The 22261-nt window shown below is 40.3% G+C and overlaps 1 protein-coding gene across 4 annotated transcripts in view; it reads left to right on the top strand.

The window, feature by feature from the left end:
• pde3b (phosphodiesterase 3B) overlaps nt 1-22261 on the top strand; it is a 116342-nt gene that overhangs the window by 78605 nt on the left and 15476 nt on the right. The window contains exons 2-9 of one of the 4 annotated variants that reach the window (XM_022670109.2): nt 2612-2662; nt 8445-8693; nt 11074-11219; nt 13383-13489; nt 15472-15688; nt 16911-17002; nt 18408-18583; nt 20585-20719. In XM_022670109.2, the coding sequence (XP_022525830.2) occupies nt 2612-2662; nt 8445-8693; nt 11074-11219; nt 13383-13489; nt 15472-15688; nt 16911-17002; nt 18408-18583; nt 20585-20719 (1173 nt within the window). Of the gene's footprint in view, nt 1-2611; nt 2663-8444; nt 8694-11073; nt 11220-13379; nt 13490-15459; nt 15689-16910; nt 17003-18407; nt 18584-20584; nt 20720-22261 lie in introns of all 4 variants that reach the window. The other 3 variants (XM_022670107.2, XM_022670108.2, XM_022670106.2) reach the window with 3 other exon arrangements.

The following is a 22261-nucleotide window of genomic DNA, read 5'->3' as shown; positions in this document are numbered from 1 at the left end:
GTAGTGTATAGTATGTAGTGTAGTGTGGATTATAGTGTGTGTAGTGTAGTGTAGTGTGGATTATAGTATGTGTAGTGTATAGTATGTAGTGTAGTGTAGTGTGGCTTATAGTATGTGTAGTGTATAGTATGTAGCGTAGTGTGGATTATAGTGTGTGTAGTGTAGTGTGGTGTATAGTATGTAGTGTAGTGTAGTGTGGATTATAGTATGTGTAGTGTATAGTATGTAGTGTAGTGTAGTGTGGATTATAGTGGGTGTAGTGTAGTGTAGTGAATAGTATGTAGTGTAGTGTGGATTATAGTATGTAGTGTAGTGTAGTGTGGATTATAGTATGTGTAGTGTAGTGTAGTGAGTAGTATGTAGTGTAGTGTGGATTATAGTGTGTAGTGTAGTGTGGATTATAGTATGTGTAGTGTAGTGTAGTGAGTAGTATGTAGTGTAGTGTGGATTATAGTGTGTAGTGTAGTGTGGATTATAGTGTGTAGTGTAGTGTAGTGAGTAGTATGTAGTGTAGTGTGGATTATAGTATGCGTAGTGTAGTGTAGTGAGTAGTATGTAGTGTAGTGTGGATTATAGTGTGTAGTGTAGTGTAATGCTGCTGCTGAGTCTGGGCCTATCGGCTGTGTGATAGTGCTGTAGTGTATAGTGTGTAGTGCAGTGCTGAGTCTGGGTGCTGTGTAGTGTAATATAGTGTAATAGTGTAGTGTGTAGTGTAAGCTGCTGAGTCTGGGCCTATCAGCTGTGTGATAGTGCTGTGGTGTGGTTTATTGTGGTGTGTTGTATAGTGTAGTGTGTGTGTGTAGTGTATAGTGTGTGTAGTGTAAGAGTCTGGGCCTATTGGCGGTGTAATAGCATTGTGGTGTAGTGTTGTGTAGTATAATATATTGTGTGTAGTGTATAGTGTGTAGTGTAAGAGTCTGGGCCTATCGGCTGTGTGATAGCTCTGTGGTTTAGTGTCGTGTGTAGTGTTGTGTTGTATAGTGTGTAGTGTATTGTGTGTAGTGTAAGAGTCTGGGCCAATCGGCAGTGTCTGATAGCACTGTGGTGTAGTGTGTAGTGTATAGTGTAGTGTAAGAGTCTGGGCCTATCTGCAGTGTGTGATAACGCTGTGGTGTGGTTTAGTGTAGTGTGTAGTGTTGTGTTGTATAGTGTGTAGTGTATTGTGTGTAGTGTAAGAGTCTGGGCCTATCGGCAGTGTGTGATAGCACTGTGGGACTTGGCCTCAGTTCTGTGACTTTCTGAGAGACAGATAATGTGGAAATGCTCTCGGATGACGTAGTTTGGCCAGATAAGATCTGAGAGTGCCATTGTTGACGTCTCAGTGTGGTTACAGTGGTTTGCCTCTCTTCTTTTTCTGTTTTTTTTCTCTTTCCTCTCTGCGAGAGTTCGAGCGCTGCAGCTGCTGAGCACAGGCGAAATCATAAACACAGTTCTGCATGCTGATGCAGATTTTACTGCACTGTGAATTACAAACAAACACATATGGAATTATGTAGTAAAAAAAAAAGTTAAATAAACCAGAATAATGTTTTTACCTAAAGGAGCTCCAGATGTGGTCAGCACTTGTTGCTGCTTTTACTTCACTCTGTGCTACACCTCATCCCAGACTCGTCAATCCCAGACTCATCAATCCCAAGAATATCCATCCCAGACTCATCAATCCCAAGCATATCAATCCCAAGCATATCAATCCCAAGCATATCAATCCCAAGCATATCAATCCCAAGCATATTAGTTGCAGACTCGTCGATCCCAAGCATATCAATCCCAAGCATATTAGTTGCAGACTCATCAATCCCAAGCATATCAATCCCAAGCATATTAGTTGCAGACTCGTCGATCCCAAGCATATCAATCCCAAGCATATCAATCCCAAGCATATTAGTTGCAGACTCTTCGATCCCAAGCATATCAATCCCAAGCATATCAATCCCAAGCATATCCAAATTTATCAATCCTGGACTCATCAATCTTAAATGCATCCCCAGACTCATCACTCCCCAGACTCATCAATCCCAGACTCATCAATCCCAGACTTATCCAAAACTCTCACTCATCCCAGAATAGTGCCCAATCCCAAACTCAATCCCAAACTCATCCCAAACCAAATGCAGTTGGGTTTAGAACTGATGTTTGTGGAGGACAAACAATATTTTGTTAACATGTGTTTTATATAGAAGAACTTTGTGTGTTCATCATAGCCGGTCACAATAATTACATTATTATCACCATATGGTGAATTATGATCTTTCATTTAAATATTATATGATTTATATATTTAGTTTTGTGTTTTGTTCGCAAGAAGCTCTAATTAGTGTGCCGTGTTTTATTACGTTTCGTTTCAGGCAAAATGTTCATTCCAGTGCATTCATCTATAGTACTGATGCCTTCTATCTGTGTATATATAATGTATAATATAAAATAATACATAAAAAGCACAAGCACTGAAAATAAAGGGTGTGTCTAATTTGTACTATAAATGTAAATATATTTTTCTGTGGGTCATGTGACTATTGTTCTACATATATAGTCGTGTGTTCTGCAGGCTGTGTTGATGGATTTGGGCTGATTGTTTTTTGTTCTAATGGTTTTTGTTGTGTTTTTCCTGCAGATGATCCTGTGGGACTGGGACCTGAAGCAGTGGTATAAGCCGCAGTATCAGGTCAGTATTCTATATTTGGTGCCGGGTCCGGTGCCGGTCTCTGTGCCGGGCACTCTATTTGTTTCTCAGTTTTGTGCTCAGATTTGTGCCTGTCTCAATCCCGCACTCTGTGCCCATCTCAGTGCCGGGCTGTGTTTGGCTCTGTTCTGTTTGCCGGGCTCTGGTTGTTTTTTCTGATTTAGTAGGGTTAGTTTTACAGGCTCAGTGCCAGTGCCGGGCTCTGTGCCGGGCTCTGTGCCGGGCTCTGTGCCGGGCTCTGTGCCGGGCTCTGTGCCGGGCTCTGTGCCGGGCTCTGTGCTGGGCTCTGTGCCGGGCTCCGTGCCGGGCTCTGTGCACACTGGTTTAGTAGGGTTAGTTTTATGGGCTCCGTGCCGGGCTCCGTGCCGGGCTCCGTGCCGGGCTCTCTGCTGGGCTCTGTGCACATTGTCTGTTTCAGTAGGGATAGTTTTACAGGCTCTGTGCCGGGCTCCGTGCCGGGCTCTGTGCACACTGATTTAGTAGGGTTAGTTTTATGGGCTCTGTGCCGGGCTCTGTGCCGGGCTCTGTGCACACTGATTTAGTAGGGTTAGTTTTATGGGCTCTGTGCCGGGCTCTGTGCCGGGCTCTGTGCCGGGCTCTGTGCCGGGCTCTGTGCCGGGCTCTGTGCCGGGCTCTGTGCCGGGCTCTGTGCACACTGATTTAGTAGGGTTAGTTTTACAGGCTCTGTGCCGGGCTCTGTGCCGGGCTGCGCTGACGTCACTGCGTCTGCGTTTGACTGTGCATCTCTCAGATTAATACTGAGCGCTCTGATAATCTGCTTTTCAGCTGGTGTAACATTCCCTAAATATTTCAGTGGATTAGAACATTGCCTGAACTTTAGAACAGCCAGTGTGTTTAATTTAATATATTTCTGTGTTTAATATTGGGTGTAATATTTTGTAGTGCTGGGTATTGGACTGGATCATCTGAATTATTTTAATGCTGTTAAGCTAATGCTAATAATGCTATTAGTATTTAGCCTGATCAGCATCAGTGAGTGAATGAACATGATTGTCCCTAAATCTAGACTGATGATGAGTCTGATGCTAAAATCAGCAGAATGTCGCTTCAGTAGCGTCACTAAAACCACCCCCCCCCCCCCCACTAGTGCTGCAGCGCTGGAAACCACAATGTGACAGGAGCTTTTATTATGTAATGATTGTACACATTTTATTATTATTTTTTTATGAATTATAATAAATTTTCTATAATAGATTAATAACTCGCGATTTTAATCTTAATCTTTTTTCTGCTTTTTTAAAAAATAAGTCATTAATTAAAATAGAGACAAAAGAGCACCCATTCGGTTATTGTCAAAACTATAAACTTTATTTGTTTTTTTGAAAGCTTAAAATACATAAATATTAAAAAGTTTCTTATAATATGAGAAAGCAAAACCTTTTATTTTTTATTTTTTAAAAACTGGGTCCTTTTTTTTTATTAATTCATTATATTGTTGTATACTCACCTACACTCTCTATCGCGCTCTTGCTCTCTTTCTCGTTCTTTCTGACTCTCACATTCTCTTTTACTCATGTTCTCACTTGCACTCTCACTCACGCTCTCACTCACTCATGCTCTTTCTCTGTCCCTATCTTTCACTCACTTTTTCAGACGTTCTCTGACTTGCTCACTGTCTCTTCTTTTCTATCACTCACTCGTTCTCTCTTTCACTCACTCACTCTCTCTCTTGCTCTGTTTCTTTATCTGTCTCTCACTGTCTCCCTCTTTCCATTTCTTCCTCTCTCTCTCTCTCTCTCTCTCTCACATGGTCACTGACTCTCACTCTCATGCTCTTATACTATTTCACTCTCTCTCACACTCTTTTTCACTCTCTCTCACTCTTTCTCGTGGTCTCCCTCACTCTTTCACTGTCTGTCTCTCACTCTTTCTCTTAACACTCACTCAATCACTCTCTCACACACTTTTTACTGTCTCACTCTCTCTCTCTTTCTTTCCCTATCTCACTCTCCACCTGTCTCACACAGTCTCTTTCATACACTTTCTCTCACTGTCTCTCTCACTCTCACACTCTCTCACTCTCTCTCTCTCCTTGTCGCTCTCTCACTGTTTCCCTCAAAGTCTTTCTCTCTCACTGTTTCTCACTCACTCTTTCACTGTCTCGCTGTCTCTCTCTCACACTCTTTTTCACTCTCTTTCACTCTTTCTCGTTGTCTCCCTTACTCTTTCACTGTCTGTCTCTCACTCTTTCTCTTAACACTCACTTAATCAATCACTCTCACACACATTTTACTGTCTCACTCTCACTCTTTCTTTCCCTATCTCACTCTCCACCTGTCTCACACAGTCTCTTTTACACACTTTCTCTCACTGTCTCTCTCTCTCTCTCTCTTTCTCCTTGTCTCTCTCTCACTGTCTCTCTCTCGCTCACTTTCTCACACACACACACACACACAGGATCATCTACAGAAGGTATTTATGATCTCAGTACAGGAGCAGGTGGCTAGCAGTTAGCATGTTAGCCTGTTAGTATCTTAGCCTGTTAGCCTGTTAGCATGCTAGCCCTTCCCTCCGGCAGCACAGAGCACTGAGCAGCACACTGCAGCACAGCCCAGTGGATTACCCTCAGCTCTGCTTACATAAGGCCTGCCTGCTGACGTCAGCACCCGCAGGAAGTGCTCACTGTGCGCTTTTCACCCACACACCCACACACACACACACTCAGAGCCCACGCAGCCATACCAGCACTCTACTTTATTGCTCCAGGACATCACGGCTCGGCTGCAGAATCAGCCGCACTCCTGAATCAGACCCAATCCCTGTAATGACGGCAGCGTGCTCTGCTCACGGTTCCGGAGATGGATTAGAGCGGGCCGGGATTACAGACAGCTGCACTGCTGCTGTAATATCATTAAACGTATGTTTCTGAGAGTGGATTTCAGAGCGCTGAAACACCACGCTGCTTCCTTTCCCTTCATCAGGAGAGTACCACTTACAGAAGTGCCCTGTCTTAAAGATCTTCCAACAGGAGATGAGCTGCCCTGTAAAACCTGTAAAAGCCTGTCCTCAGATAGCCGCTGTAGCTCCATGTCTCCACCAGGGGACATCAGAAGACCCCTAGACTGTCTGAACTGTTTGTGGTGCCACTTTAGTGCCAAATAAACTTTTATAACATAATATAAGAGTTAATTTGCAGTAATAATGTGAGTTGAGCATATCTTAAAAACACATTAAGCGATAAGCGATAGGAACACGTAAAAATAGAAAGGGCAACCTAGTGACCTGTTCAGTGATCGGAACCCATTAATGAATTGCTCATAAACCATTAAAGATACAGAGAGAGACATCAATCCAAAAAGGAAAACTAAAAATTTGAAAACTACATTATCTATTATCTATCTATTATCTACAGCAAGTGGCTTAGAAATAACCTGAGATGGTTTAGGTCAGGGGTGTCCAAACTATGGCCCGCGGGCCATTTGCAGCCCGTTTTCTTTTTTGGAGCGGCCTGTGAAATATTTTAGAAATAGAAAGAATCTAAAAGCGGAGAGAGTGCGCATTTCTAGCGCAGAAAAACGGGCCAAAGAGTCTAAAAGCAGAGAGAGTGCGCATTTCTAGCGCAGAAAAACGGGCCAAAGAGTCTAAAAGCAGAGAGAGTGCGCATTTCTAGCGCAGAAAAACGGGCCAAAGAGTCTAAAAGCAGAGAGAGTGCGCATTTCTAGCGCAGAAAAACGGGCCAAAGAGTCTAAAAGCGGAGAGAGTGCGCATTTCTAGCGCAGAAAAACGGGCCAAAGAGTCTAAAAGCGGAGAGAGTGCGCATTTCTAGCGCAGAAAAACGGGCCAAAGAGTCTAAAAGCGGAGAGAGTGCTCATTTCTAGCGCAGAAAAACGGGCCAAAGAGTCTAAAAGCGGAGAGAGTGCGCATTTCTAGCGCAGAAAAACGGGCCAAAGAGTCTAAAAGCAGAGAGAGTGCGCATTTCTAGCGCAGAAAAACGGGGCAAAGAGTCTAAAAGCGGAGAGGGTGCGCATTTATAGCACAGAAAAACGGGCCAAAGAGTCTAAAAGCGGAGAGTCTAAAAGTTGCCAGAATTAAGGAGTTTAATATTAAGAGACAACATGAAATTAAACATCAATTTGAAAAATCTTAGTTTACACAACACTGTCAAAGATAAAGATAGTAAGTCAAGTAAAATGGTGTGTAAATGAAATAATCAGGAAAATGTATTTTTTAAAGTGGTATATTTCATTATTTGTTTTATTACAGAGTCTGTGGCCCGTGACTTCAAATATATTTCTCCTTCTGGCCCCCGACAAAAAAAGTTTGGACACCCCTGGTTTAGGTAGATTATAAATATACAAATATAGTAAATCAGGAAAGTTTAAGAAGGTTAAATTTGTTATTTTACAGCTTCAACTCTTCTTGCAAGGCTTTCCACAAGGTTTAGCAGTGTGTTTATGGGAATTGTTCACTATTTATCACTCAAAATTAATCCCAAAGTCGTTCTATCAGGTTAAGATCAGGACTGAACTGTGCAGACCAGTCAAATTCTTCCTCCAAAAGTATTCGATCACCCATTCGATGTACTGAACTCATGTGTTTTAATAAATCTCTTCCATCTCCACAGGTGTTTAATAATAAAAGCAGCAGCTAGGCATGCTGGGACTGCTTCTACAAACATTACTAACAGAATGGGTTGCTCTCATTGTGCTGAGTGTAAAGTTTGGTAGAGGGGGGATCATTATAATCTCTTGATCTGCTGAAGCATTAAGAGTTCCTTTCACAGGAACTAAGGGGCGGAGCCTAAATCCTGAAAAAAGAAAAAAAACAACAACAACAACCCCACACTATGATTATAATGACCCCCCCTCTACCAAACTTTACACTTGGCATATTGCTTTTTAAAAAACTGTGCAGACCAGTCAAGTTCTTCCTCCATACCAAACTCACCAGCTCATCCACGTCTTTATAGAGCTTGCTTTGTCCACTGGTGTGCTTGTAGTCATGTTGGAACAGGAAGTGGATGTCTTCAAACTGTTGGGAGCATGAAATTGTCCAAAATCTCTTGCTCTGTTGAAGCATTGACAGTTTCTTTCACTGGAACTATAAACAAGCCAACACCATAATCATAATGATCCCCCCTCTACCAAACTTTATACTTTGCACAATGAGAGCAACCCATTCTTTCAGTAATGTTTGTAGAAACAGTCCCAGCATGCCTAGCTGCTGCTTTTATTATTATACACCTGTGGACACGGAAGTGATTGATTAGAACTTCTGAGTTTAGTGATTTGGATGGGTGATCGAATACTTTTTGGCAAAATAGATCATATATATCCTACCCCAATAATCACGACAGTGTCCTCTTAGCAACATCATAGAAACCACTGGTGATGCCATAGCAAGTACCTAGCAACTCTTGGGTGACTTCACTTAGCAACACATTAGCAACCAGCCTAGCAACCACTTGTCACTAACATAGCAACCACTTAGAAACACAATAGCAATAATTGGCAACATTGTAACAGCTGCTTGGGATACTGAAGCAACATTTTTGTGACTGCAACTGATTTTGAAAAAAGACACAATGTGTGAATGGACAAAAATCCAAGAAATATTGGGACTTTAATGTCAGTATAGTTTATATCTCATCTAAATGTAGTTTAAATAGTTTAAATAACCTTTATTTTAGCAGTGTTGGTCATTTTTTGGACATGCAGGACAGCAAGTGTGACCATAAAGGAAGCTGTGGATTTTTTATGAAGTTCTAAGTAGTAATTGTATATTTGTGTGTGTGTGTCTACAGGGTGCTACCTGTGGGAATGGTGTGGATCTGTCGGTGATAAATGAAGCTCGAAGCGTGGTGTCGGACCTGCTGATGGACATGTCTCTCTCGCCTCACGTTCTCTCCTCTCTGAGGAGCGTCAGCAGCCTGATGGGGACGTTCTCGGGCTCCTGCCGACCCCGGGTCAACCCCTTTACCCCCTTCCCCGGGTTCTACCCCTGCGCCGAGATGGACGACCCCGCCGAACGGGGCGAGAGGAAGTCCCTTAAGGTAGGAGAGCAAATTATTTTTGGCAGGAAATTTTCCAAAATCTCTTGGTCTGCGTAAGCATTAAGAGTTCCTTTCACAGGAACTAAGGGGCGGGGCCTAACTCCTGGAAAAAACAAACAAACAAAAACAACAACCCCACACTATGATCATAATGATCCCCCCTCTACCAAACTTTACACTCAGCACAATGCTTTTTACAAAACTGGTGTAACCCAGACTCGTCCATCAGATTGCCAGGCAGAGAAGCGTGATTTTGTCTCTGTCGCTTTGCATTGGATTTGAGCAAATTATTTATGGGGTTTTAATTTAAATTTGACTTAGATAAAGTTGTACATCCTGCAATGTAACCATTGCGCATAAAGACATTGCAGTGGCAATGCTGAAACAATATACTCTGCAGCTCTAGAATTTAGATTATTATATGAAGTAAGGGTAAAAAAAGAAAATATGAAAACCTTATCCCAAACTAATCCCAATCCTCAACCTAAGACCTCATTTAAATCCTCATTCCAAACCTCATCTCTAAGCTAGTCCCCAGACCTCATCCCCAGACCTAAACCCGATCCTAGTCCCCAACACTCATCCCAAGACCATAACCATCATCTTCAATCCTTATCCCCAACCTCATCATCCTCATTGCCGACTTCATTTCAAACTTCACCCTAAACCTAACCCATAAACCTCTCAAAGCTAGTCCCCAGACCTCAACCCTCATCCCAAGACCCAACCTCTCATCTTCAAACCTTATCCCCAAACCTGATCAGCCCCAACTCAAAACCAACTCTCGTCCCAAGACATCGCCCCCAAACCCCATTCATAATCCCTTATCCCAAACCTCATCTTCCTCAACTCATCCATAACCTAATCCCAACCCTCATCCTTTACCCTCGTCCCCAACCCACATGTCCAAACCTCATCCCAATCCTCATCTCAAAGCTAGTTCCCAGACCTCATCCTGACCCCAGTCCTCAACCCTTGTCCCAAGACCCCAAAGCCTCATACTCAATTCTTATCCCCAAACCTCATCCCAAACTTAATCATCCCCAACCCATCCCCAACATCATGCCTAAACTCATCCCCAAGTTCATCCCAAACCTTGTTCCCAACCCTCATCCCTAAACCTCATCACCCCAACTCTTACCTAAACATCATGCCTACACACATTCCCAACCTCATCCAAACCTCATCATCCCAACCCATCCCAAAACATCATGCCTAAACTCATCTCCAAGTTCATCCCAAATCACAGTCCCAAACCTTTTCCCCAAACCTCATCCCTAAACCTCATTGCCCCAACCCATCCCAAAACATCATGTCTACCCACATCCCCAACCTCATTCTAAACCTCATGCCTAATCCTCACCCCCAACCACAGTCCCAAACTTCATCCTAAACCTTGTCCCCAAACCTCAGTTCCCAACTCTTGTCCCCTAACGTCATGCCTAAACTTATCCCCAAACCTCACCCCCAACCCACATATTCAAACCCCTCATCCCAAACCTAATCATCCCCAACTTATCCTCAAACATCATGCCTTAATCCTTACCTCAAAATTTCATCCCACAGCTCATCCTCAAACCTCATGCCTAACCTCATCCCCAAAACTCACCATCCCCAACTCATCCCCAAACCTCACCATCCCCAACTCATCCCCAAACCTCATCATCCCCAACTCATCCCCAAACCTCACCATCCCCAACTCATCCCCAAACCTCACCATCCCCAACTCATCCCCAAACCTCATCATCCCCAACTCATCCCCAACTCATCCCCAAACCTCGCCATCCCCAACTCATCCCCCAACATCATGCCTAAACTCATCCCAAACCTCACCATCCCCAAACCTCACCATCCCCAACTCATCCCCCAACATCATGCCTAAACTCATCCCAAACCTCACCATCCCCAACTCATCCCCCAACATCATGCCTCAGCTCATCCCCAGCCCTCATCCCCCAGCTCGTCCCCAAATCTCACTATCCTCAACTCATCCCCAACTTATACCCAAACTTATGCCCAACTCTGTACATCCATCCCAACCCTCTTCCCCAACCCTCGCCTCCAAACCTCATCCTAAAACTTATCCCCAAATCCAGTCCCAAACTCATCCTCCTCTACTAATACTGATTTTTACTTATAACAATAATAATTAGTAACATATAACTTGAGTAGCCTTAGTTTATAAAACTAAATAGTTTGCAAAAAGTTTTGAAGATCTCACAATAAATTATAAATATAATAATGATGTATCTAATAGAGGGTTAATTTGAGGTGAGCGTGACGTAACTCATTAATGTCAGAAACATAAGTTTTATAATAAACCCCTCCCTCTGTCGTCAGTAACTCTCTCTCTCTCTCTCTCTCTCTCTCTCTCTCTCAGGGTCTGAGCAGCAGGAACAGTCTGCCCACTCCTCAGCTGAGACGAAGCTCCGCCTCCTCCTCGCTGCCTCCTCTGGAGACGCTGCCGTCCCCTCGCTGGGAGCGCAGTAACGGAAAGAGACCTCACACTGAGCTCAGTAGCGGCAGGTCAGACCCTCAGCGCCGGCCCTGGAGGCTGCCGCACACGCCACACTCACACGCCACCTACTAAACTACTGCCACTGCCACTGCCACCGGGAGGAGCCCTACCTACATCCAGCCTCAGCTGCACTGCAGGACGTCACTGATATGCCTGGGGATGAGACACTTACCTATATATACATATACCTACATATATATTTATTTATATTTATATATATATGTCCCATCCCCAGACATATCAGTGACGTCCTGCAGTGTGTATAAATATATATAAATACAATTTGAGAGCACTTCAGTTTCTGAATCAGTTTCTCTGATTTTGCTATTTATAGGTTTATGTTTGAGTAAAATGAACTTTGTTGTTTTATTCTATAAACTACAGACAACATTTCTCCCAAATTACAAATAAAAATATTCTCATTTAGAGCATTTATGTTTAGCAAAAAATGAGAAATGTCTGAAATAAAAAAAAAGATGCAGAGCTTTCAGACCTCAAATAATACAAAGAAAACAACAAGTTCATATTCATAAAGTTTTAAGAGTTCAGAAATCAATGTTTGGTGGAATAACCCTGGTGGTTTTTAATCACGGTTTTTTTTCATGCATCTTGGCATCATGTTCTCCTCCACCAGTCTTACACACTGCTTTTGGATAATTCAAGCAGTTCAGTTTGGTGGTTTGATGGTTTGTCCATCAATCTTCCTCTTGATTATATTCCAGAGGTTTATATATATATAAATATATAGCATGTAGTAACTTAAATTGTTAAACAAACCAAAATACTCTGTGAAGAAGTATTTAGATGCTCTTATCTGGGGAGCTGTTTTTAACTTGCAGTTTCTGAGGCTGGAAACTCTGATAATCTCATCCTGTACAACAGAGGAAACTCTTACTCTTCCAACCCTGTCCTGGGGCGGTCCTGATTAATGCCAGTTCCATCATTATAATGTTTTTGATGGTTTTGCGGTGACTGCACTTGAGGATACTTTCAAAGTTCTTGTAATTCATCTTTTTTATATTGACTGACCATCATTTTTACTTTTCATTATTTAGTTGAGTAGTTCTTTCTTGTCATAATCTGGATTCGAACATTACTCAAATATTCACTATTCACTGTATACCTGTAACTCTACCTCTTCACTACTTTACTTTAACTGATGCTCTCAAACTAACATTTACCCTTTCAGACTCGGCATCATTACAGTAATAATGATAAAACAATGATTTGTAGTTTTTTTTTATCATGTTTAGAGACGGTTTGTGAAATATAATAATTAAAATACTTTATTTAATTGGTTTTAATTTTGTATATAGACTTTTTTTTATTAAAATATATAGAGTCTACCATTTTGTGCATTACAGACAGAAAACATTTTAAACATTTTTATATTTTTCCATCAGTGGAACATAAGTCAGGTCTGAAAGGGTTAAGAGACAAGAAATACAAGTAATGAACTCTTGATGAGTTCAGCACAGCTGTTAACTGAAAGCCTGAATTCCAGGTGACTCTACCTCATAAAGCTGACTGAGAAAATCCAGCAGAGATGTTCAAAACTGATCATCTAAGAATGTAAAACATATAAAACATATTCTGTTTTTTTGATAAATAAATATGTTTTTTTTAATGAGTTTGGATAAGTTTAGTATTAATCTACAATATAGAGTATTTTAAAATAATGTTTTTTTTTTATATTTGTTCTACAGTGCTGGTTTTTATGATGTTTTAAACACATGCTTTCAATGCAGTGGATATTAAAAAAACAATGAAATATTTGAATTAATTGGATGTAATGCATATATAGAGTTTAAAATATCTGTTTTGAGTTACAGACTGAAAACAGCATTTTCATTTATATTGATTCCATCAAAAATAGAATATATTTCTGCTCTGAAAGTGTTAAAACTCTATTTAAAAGGCAGTAATATATATATATATATATATATATATATATATATATATATATATATTACTTAAAGTGTTTTTGGAGAGGAGCTGTACTGTTGATTGTCCTCAGGGTGGCAGTGTTGAACAGATATTAGATTAGAAATCTCTGAGTGCACATATTTACACACATAATCCATAACTGCAAATAAAACATAAATCCTGCTGTTTTTAATCATAATTGTTACTTTTCTGATTTATATATTTTTAATATATCTCTCCAGCAGTCAGGGCTCTTTCTCTAATGGTCCAAACAGCAACCTGCTGACCATCCCCAAACAGAGGTCCTCCTCCGTCACGCTGGCGTTCGGCCACACCGTCCCCCGGAGACCAGGTCAGTTTTATGTGTCCAGTCATACAATGTCCTTTTTTTAGGTTTTTAAACATTATATACTTTTAAAGTATATACAGATACATTTAAGTTATGTTTATGTTACGTTTTTTTATTTTTATTTAATTAATTTCACTTAATAATTAATTTAGTACAATAAATCCCTCAACACATCCCCAACTCATCCCTTAATCCATCCCGTACTCATCCCTAACACTTCCCCAAACTCATCCTCCCCAACTCATCCCCCAACCCATCTGTAACTTATCCCTCAATCCATCCCTAACTTATCCAACTCATGCCCCAACTCATCCCTAACTCCATCCAGCCTTCAACCCATCCCTTAATCACACCAGCTCGTCCCCTAATTTACTGCCCAACTCATCCCTAACTCATCCCGCAACCCATCTTTTACTTATCCTCAACTCATCCCCCAACTCATCCCTAACTCCATCCAGCCTTCAACCCCTCCCTTTATCACACCTCACACATCACAGGTCATCCCCTAACTTACTGCCCAACTCATCCCTCAACTCATCCCTAACTCATCCCACAACTCATCTTTTACTTATCCCTAACTCCATCCAGCCTTCAACCCATCCCTTAATCACACAAGCTCATCACCTAACTTACTGCCCAACTCATCCCTCAACTCATCGCGCAACCCATCTTTTACTTATCCTCAACTCATCCCCCAAATCATCCCTAAACTCGTTTGTAACTCATCCCTAAATAATCCCCAACCTATCCCACCAACTCACCTCCCAACTCATCGCTCAACCCTTCCTTAAATCATCCCTTAATCCATCTCTAACTCATTCCTCAATCCATCCCTTACTCATCCCTCAACCATCTCTGAATCTTCCCCAACTCATCCCCCAACTCATCCCCCAACTCATCCCCCAACTCATCCCCCAACTCATCCCCCATCTCATCCCACCCCTAACTCATCCCTTAATCCATCCCTTACTCACCCCCTAACTCTTCCCCAAACCTATCCCTAAATAATCTCCAAAAGCATTCTTAAATTATTCCGCAACTCATCTCTCAATTATCCCCCAACTCGTCCCTTAACCCATTCCCAACTGATCCCCCAACTCATCCCTCAACCCATCTTTAACTCATCCCACAATTAATCCCTCAGACCATCCCTAAATAATCCCCCAACTCATCCCTAACTCCATCCAGCCTTCAACCCATCCCTTAATCACACCAGCACGTCCCCTAACTTACTGCCCAACTCATCCCTCAACTCATCTCTCAACTCATCCCTAACTCATCCCCCTCCCCATCTTTTACTTATCCTCAACTTATCCCCCAACTCATCCCTAACTCCATCCAGCCTTCAACCCATCCCTTAATCACACAAGCTCATCACCTAACTTACTGCCCAACTCATCCCTCAACTCATCCCTAACTCATCCCCAACCCATCTTTTACTAATCCTCAACTCATCCCCCAAATCATCTCTAAACTCGTTTGTAACTCATCCCTAAATAATCCCCAACCTATCCCACCAACTTACCTCCCAACTCATCCCTCAACCCTTCCTTAAATCATCCCTTAATCCATCTCTAACTCATCCCCCATCTCATCCCACCCCTAACTCATCCCTTAATCCATCCGTTACTCACCTCCTAACTCTTCCCTCAACCTATCCCTAAATAATATCCTAAAGCATCACTAACTTATTCCCCAACTCATCTCTCAATTATCCCCTAACTCATCCCTTAACCCATCTATAACTCATCCCTAACTCATCTCTCCATCTATCCCTCAACCCACCCCCAGCTCACCCCTCAACTCATCCCTCAACTCAACCCAACCCTCATCAAACTAAACCTCGAACTCAACCCCATCTCTGTCCCAAACCTCCCAGAACATTGAGAGAGAGACAGTATCAGTATCCTGAATGACCTGTAAAACACAGTATATATATTAAAATATTTCTCTTTATATTAAAATAATTTTAGTCTTATTCTCAGGTGCGTCTCCGAGCCTCAGTCCGGTTAATTCTCCGAGTCACAGTCCCCCCGGCGCTCCCGGCTCGTCTCTGATCACCCGCTCCCCGGTGGAGTTCCCAGACACCGCCGACTTCCTCACCAAGCCCAGCGTCACCCTGCACAAACCCCTGGGCTACACACTCAGCTCACCTGACTTCCAGCAGTACCGAAGCCCCGCCTCCACCCTGCTCTGCACCAGGTACCACTTTCAGAGCTCATGCGGTGCTGCGGTTTAAAGTGTTTTTGTATTTTGGTGGAGATTTTAGCCACTCATGCTGAAATAGAAAACAGACTACACACACTACAGTTTTACTGCTGCTGTAGACTTTCACACCATTTAAGTAGCTGATACAAAAACCAAGATACAAAGATCTTTAACAGACAAGCCAATTCGACTTCTCTTTTTTGTGTAAAGTCCCTATCCTGACTCACTCTAGCGAACGACTCTGTTAGCACAACAGACCTCTGAACTATTTTTTTATATAACATTATATAAACATGATCTGATCCGTGACTTCAATGGTCCTGGCCATTTCTGAACATTGAGTTTTTGCTGTCAACCTTCTGGAAACTTTAGTTAAGTACTATCATTAAATTTTTTTATTATGATTAACCCTTGTGTGGTGTTCATATTTTTGTTCCTCGTTTACTTTGTTACTTGTATTTAATTCAGCAAAATTAAGCAATTTTACATTAAAATGCTTTACACATGCTTGCTTCACCTAAACTGCAAGCAATATAAACAGCTTACATGGTTAATATTTGCCCTTTAACTTTCTTATGTTACATTTCTTTTAAAAAGTGCTACTCTTTTTTTTATTAGTTTTTTAATAAAATGTAAAAGAAAATGAATTAAACTCAAGATATGAGTAGAAAATTTGTTTAGTTTCAAATTTACAAATGAATCAATGTTTATTACCCTTGGCCAAACATACTGTATGTAATATAAATGTGTGTGTGTGTGTGTGTGTGTGTGTGAGTGGTGTACAGTGTGTGTTTATTGAAAATGTCGTTTTGATATATGTTTTTCACAAAAAAAATGAGCCAATGCCAATGAGTTTGAGTTAGAAAAAATATTTTTTAGTATCATTTGATGAAAAATGAAAACGGGTCCCACAGACCCGAACACCACACAAGGGTTAATTACTGACTATTGTTGAAATGAATAATTTTATTAAAATGTATTATTTATTTAATTATTTATTTATTTATTTATTTATAATAATTGACTCCACTAATATAAATCTAATTCATTTTTTCCAATCTAACACTGATTCTTCTTTTATTTATGTTTAAATACCCATCGTTAAAAGCTTCTTAGCATCTTAAGAAAATGAAAAGTTGCAAATAATCACGATTAATCACAGAATTCTGTTGTGATTAATCTGATTAAATGTTTTAATCGATTGTGTTTGTGTTAGTTGCGGGAGGCAGATGCTGAAGAGCGGTCCGAGTTTGGAAGTGGGTGAGAGTCACCTGCCCTCAGCATCTGAACTGCAGAGACGGCGCTCAGGTTGGTTTAACATCATCACTGTTATATTCACTATATTAAATTATAAAAACATTAAGACAGTTAAACATGGGCTTTAAATGGGACTTGTTATAGAATCACAATAATTACCTGCTTTTAATTTAAAATTTAAGATTTTCCGTGAAAACAAAACTGCACTGACTTTAGACTTGATAATAAAACACAGTGGATCAACACCAGCAGATGACAGACATGTCTCTCCAAACCATCACTGATTGGTGGAAACTTCACACTAGACCTCGAGCAGTTTGGACTGTGTGTCTCTCCACTCTTCCTCCAGACTCTGCTCCCTTGATTTCCTTTAAATGAAATGTAAAATGTACTGATGATCAGTGATGGTTTGGAGAGTCATGTCTGTCATCTGCTGGTGTTGATCCACTGTGTTTTATTATCAAGTCTAAAGTCAGTGCAGTTTTGTTTTCCCACAAAATCTTACAGCACTTCATATCTTACAGCTTCCCTCTGCTACTGACTCTAACTTTTATGGAGATGAGGATTTCATTTTCCAGCAGAATTTGGCACACTGCCCACAGTATTGCCAAAAGTACCAATTGGTCTTATATAATATTAAAATTTTCTGAGACACTGATTTTTTGGGTTTTCATCGGCTGTAAGCTTCATAATCATCAAACATAAAAGGAATAAACGCTTAAAATAGATCACTCTGTGTTTAATACATCTACATGTACAGCTCTGGAAAAAATAAGAGATCACTTAAAACATTTTCAATTAATTTTACCAAATTAAAAACCTCTGGAATATAATCAAGAGGAAGATGGATGATCACAAACCATCAAACCACCAAACTGAACTGCTTGAATTTTTGCACCAGGAGTAAAGCAGCATAAAGTTATCCAAAAGCAGTGTGTAAGACTGGTGGAGGAGAATATGATGCCAAGATGCATGAAAAAAAAACTGTGATTAAAAACCACCAGGGTTATTGCACCAAATATTGATTTCTGAACTCTTAAAACTTGAAAAAATATGAACTTGTTTTCTTTGCATTATTTGAGGTCTGAAAGCTCTGCTTCATCTTTTTTGTTATTTTAGCCATTTCTGATTTTCTCATATTAATTCTCATATTTTTATTTGGAATTTGGGAGAAATGTTGTCTGTATTTTATAGAATAAAACAGAAATGTTCATTTTACTCAAACATAAACCTATAAATAGCAAAATCAGAGAAACTGATTCAGAAACTGATTTTAAATAGGAGACCTCACCACAATGCACATTTTAAAAGTACTCTTCTGCATGATCTGTGCAATTTCACGTTTTCACCAGAGAGGTCTCCAAATCCCCAAAACATACAGACTATTTTAACACTGACGCTTTAACCCTTTATGTTTAGTGCTGATGACTAATAAGAGGTATTTGTGTTCTCACAGCTGAGGGGGGGGAGTACGGCGGGGACAGTCTGATCAGGGAGGAGAGCGTGGAGGCCGAGGCTCAGGGAGAAAGCTCCGGAGCTCCTGGGAAATCCAGAGAACGAGGGCAGCCGGAGGAGGACCAGGAGGAGGAGGGGGAAAGCTCCAGTGTGGATCAGACGCCGTCCAATCCGGAGGTACGCTGACCAAAACAGTGGACCAGAACTATAATATTACAATATTGGATATTGTTTTAGCATCGATAGATGTACAGATGATATCAACCAGATACTATTCATGTTACTCCAATTATTGATGCACAGATTGCATTATTAATATCATGACATATTGTAGCATTATAGGTACTATAAACTATAAAACTATATGTAATGTTCTAATCCAACTTATGAGAAGCAAGAACTACTCTAAATAACAACAAAAAAATTACTTATATAATAAATAAGTAATATAAGTATATACTTATAAAATAAAGTATCCTCAAGTGCAGTCACAAAGACCATGAAAACGGTTATGATGAAACTGGCACTCATCAGGAAAGGAAGAGCAAGAGTTCCCTCTGTTGCACAGTTAAGGTTCATCAGAGTTATTTGTTTCTTTTAGTTTAACACTTTTTAAGTTACTACAGTATTTTTCCCACTATGAGGAGCACCGGATTATAAGGCGCATTATGCGACACTAGTAAGGAACAGGGGTGTCGCCATGTTTCCCTTCTTATTCAGCAGATACTAGCTAGTGGTTAGTCCCACGTAGCATGTTTTAACATGGTAAATGCGCAGATTACAGTCCAATATATTCAACTCTGAACGGCGAAAGAGCTACCGCTTAGCACACTTAGCGGTTAATGCTAATGCTGCTCCTGCAGTGCTAGCCGAGGTTAGCAGCAGCAGGCTACAGGCCGATAATGCTCACCTCCAAACAGCAAACGAGCTAGCACTTAGCACACTTTTAGCGGGTAATGCTAATACTGCTCCAGTCTTGATGCTGAAACTCTTGTATAACATAAATTCATACATAAGGAGCACTGGATTAAAAGACACATTGATGATTTTTTTTTAAAGGAATTTAAATGCACCTTATAGTGCGAAAAATATATTACTCCAATTATTGATGCACAGATTGCATTATTAATATCTTGACATATTGTAGCCATTTACTATAAACTATGAAGAAAAATATATGGAGTTATATAGTAAACAAAAAAGTATTAAACCAGAAAATGTTTTATATTAGGCATTTTCTCAGTCAGTTTTATGAGGTAGAATCACCTGGAATTCAGGCTTTCAGTTAACAGCTGTGCTGAACTCATCAAGAGTTAATTACTTGTATTACTTGTTTCTTAATAAAGTGTTTGAGAGCATCAGTTAAAGTAAAGTAGTGAAGAGGTAGAGTTACAGGTATACAGTGAATAGTGAATATTTGAGTAATGTTCGAATCCAGATTATGTGAACAACTACTTAACTAAGTAAAGAAAGTAAAGAAAAAAACACTAAGAATATTTTACAAAGACTTCAGGAAGTGAAGTATCCTCAATTGCAGTTGCAAAAAAGACAAATGGTTAAGATGGAACTGGCACTCATCAGGACCGCACCAGGAATGGAAGCGCAAGAGTTACCTCACAAGATGAGTTGCACAGGATAAGTATCAAACATTGTATCAAACTGCAAAAAAAGCTTTATAAATGTGATATTTGATATATAACGTTACATTAAATGTTGCATTTTCTGCCATGTGACTGTTGCATGTCTTGTGAACATTGCTCTCGTTTAGCAGTGATTTTTTTTCTCACTTTACGCCCATTAGTAGACGTCTATGATGACCTGGAATAGCCTTTTCTTTTCTGGAGTCAGCAGTTTCTGCACAGTCTTTATGGTGCGGTCTGGTTGTGATTAGAGCAGCAGCTGTTTGAGGGGTGGTAGTTTGGAGAGGAAGCGAGGCTCGCGTGTTCGAATGTGGGAGACGGATTTATAGCAGTGAGCTCTCTCAACAAGCATGCAGATGATACAGTGGCCTGGGGGGGGCTCGTCAGGGGGGGTTTAGGCCATGTGAGGACACGTATGAGCCGAGCGCCGTATCTGCTGGTCCAGGACCAGCTGGGTAACTGTTCTGTAAGGGCCTGCGCTGGAGAATCTGACTGTGGATCAGTGTAAAATCACCATCTGTTGTTTATTATTTCGCAGGGCGAGGAGGAGTTTAAGTTGGACCCCTTGCTGGAGGACCATGAAGGCCTGATGGAGAAGCTCAATAGCTGGAACTTCCAGATATTTGATCTGATGGACAGAACGGGAGGGAAAACGGGGAGAATCCTCAGCTATGTTAGTATAATTAATAGCTTTACACATTAATAAAAATTATATCTGAATTTCATTGAAAAAAAGTTATTTTTTTGGTAATTCAGTTCTAGATTAAAAAAACGCAAAAATATTTTGTATAGTTTATTTTAAAATGAAAATTAAAAATGATATATTATATAAGACCAATTGGTACTTTTGGCAATACTGTGGGCAGTGTGCCAAGTCCTGCTGGAAAATGAAATTCACATCTCCATAAGATATGAAGTGCTGTAAGATTTTGCGGGAAAACAGTGCACTGACTTTAGACTTGATAATAAAACACAGTGGAGATGCAGATTTCATTTTCCAGCAGGATTTGGCACACTGCCCACACTGCCAAAAGTAACAATTGGTCTTCTTTAAATATTCAAATTTTCTGCGACACTAATTTTTTTTTTGTTCTTTCAATATTAATTACTATTATTTATTATTTGTCCTTTTATTGATTTTATTTCTTCTATATTCCTAATGATATACATAAGCCTCCTCACCCATTACTTTCTATATGGACTGTTAGACTCTTAGACTGTTGCACCACCCGGGAGCCCTATTTTCACCCGTCTTTCACCTGGATTGTTTATTTAGTAAAATAATTTTAATATAGTCGTTTTTATTTGTCCTTTTATTGCTTTTATTTCTTTGATATTCCCAATAATAAATAGGCCCCCCCTCACCTATCACTTTTGGCACTTAGACTGTTGCACCACCCAGGAGCCCTTTTTTCATCACTGTCTTTTACCTGGGTTGTTTATTTCGTACAGCATTTGCATGAAGTCGTTTTTATTTGTCCTTGTATTGCTTCTATTTCTTCTATATTCTCAATAATATATATATATATATATATATAGGCCTCCTCAGCCATTACTTTTTAGACAGTACTTAGACTGTTGCACCACCCTGGAGCCCTATTTTCACCCGTCTTTGAACTAGGCTGTTTATTTTGTTCTGTATTTTCATATAATACTTTAATTGTCCTTTTATTGCTTTTATTTCTTCTATATTCCTAATGATATATATGGCCCCCCTCACCCATTACTTTCTAGACAGCACTTAGACTGTTGCACCATCCAGAAGTCCTATTTTCACCACTCTCTTTCACCTGGGTTGTTTATTTCGTACAGTATTGTCATACAGTCATTATTATTTGTCCTTTTATTGCTTTTGTTTCTTCTATATTCCCAATGCTAGATAGTCTGTCTCACCTATCACTTTCTATATGGCACTTAGACTGTTGCACCACCCAGAGCCCTTTTTTCATCACTGTCTTTTACCTGGGTTGTTTATTTTGTACAGTATTTTCATAAAGTTGTTTTTATTTGTCCTTTTATTGCTTTAATTAAATCTATATTCCCAATAATATATAGGCCCCTCAGCCATTACTTTCTAGACAGTACTTAGACTGTTGCACCACCCTGGAGCCCTATTTTCACCCCTGTCTTTGAACTAGGCTGTTAATTTTGTACAGTATTTTCATATAATACTTTATTTGTCTTTTTATTGCTTTTATTTCTTTAATATTCCCAA

The sequence above is a fragment of the Astyanax mexicanus genome, chromosome 16 (genome assembly GCF_023375975.1).
Source record: "Astyanax mexicanus isolate ESR-SI-001 chromosome 16, AstMex3_surface, whole genome shotgun sequence".
Taxonomy (NCBI): Eukaryota; Metazoa; Chordata; class Actinopteri; order Characiformes; family Acestrorhamphidae; genus Astyanax; species Astyanax mexicanus.
Note: the sequence above shows the minus strand (reverse complement) of the source record. Positions and strands in the feature narration are given on the sequence as shown.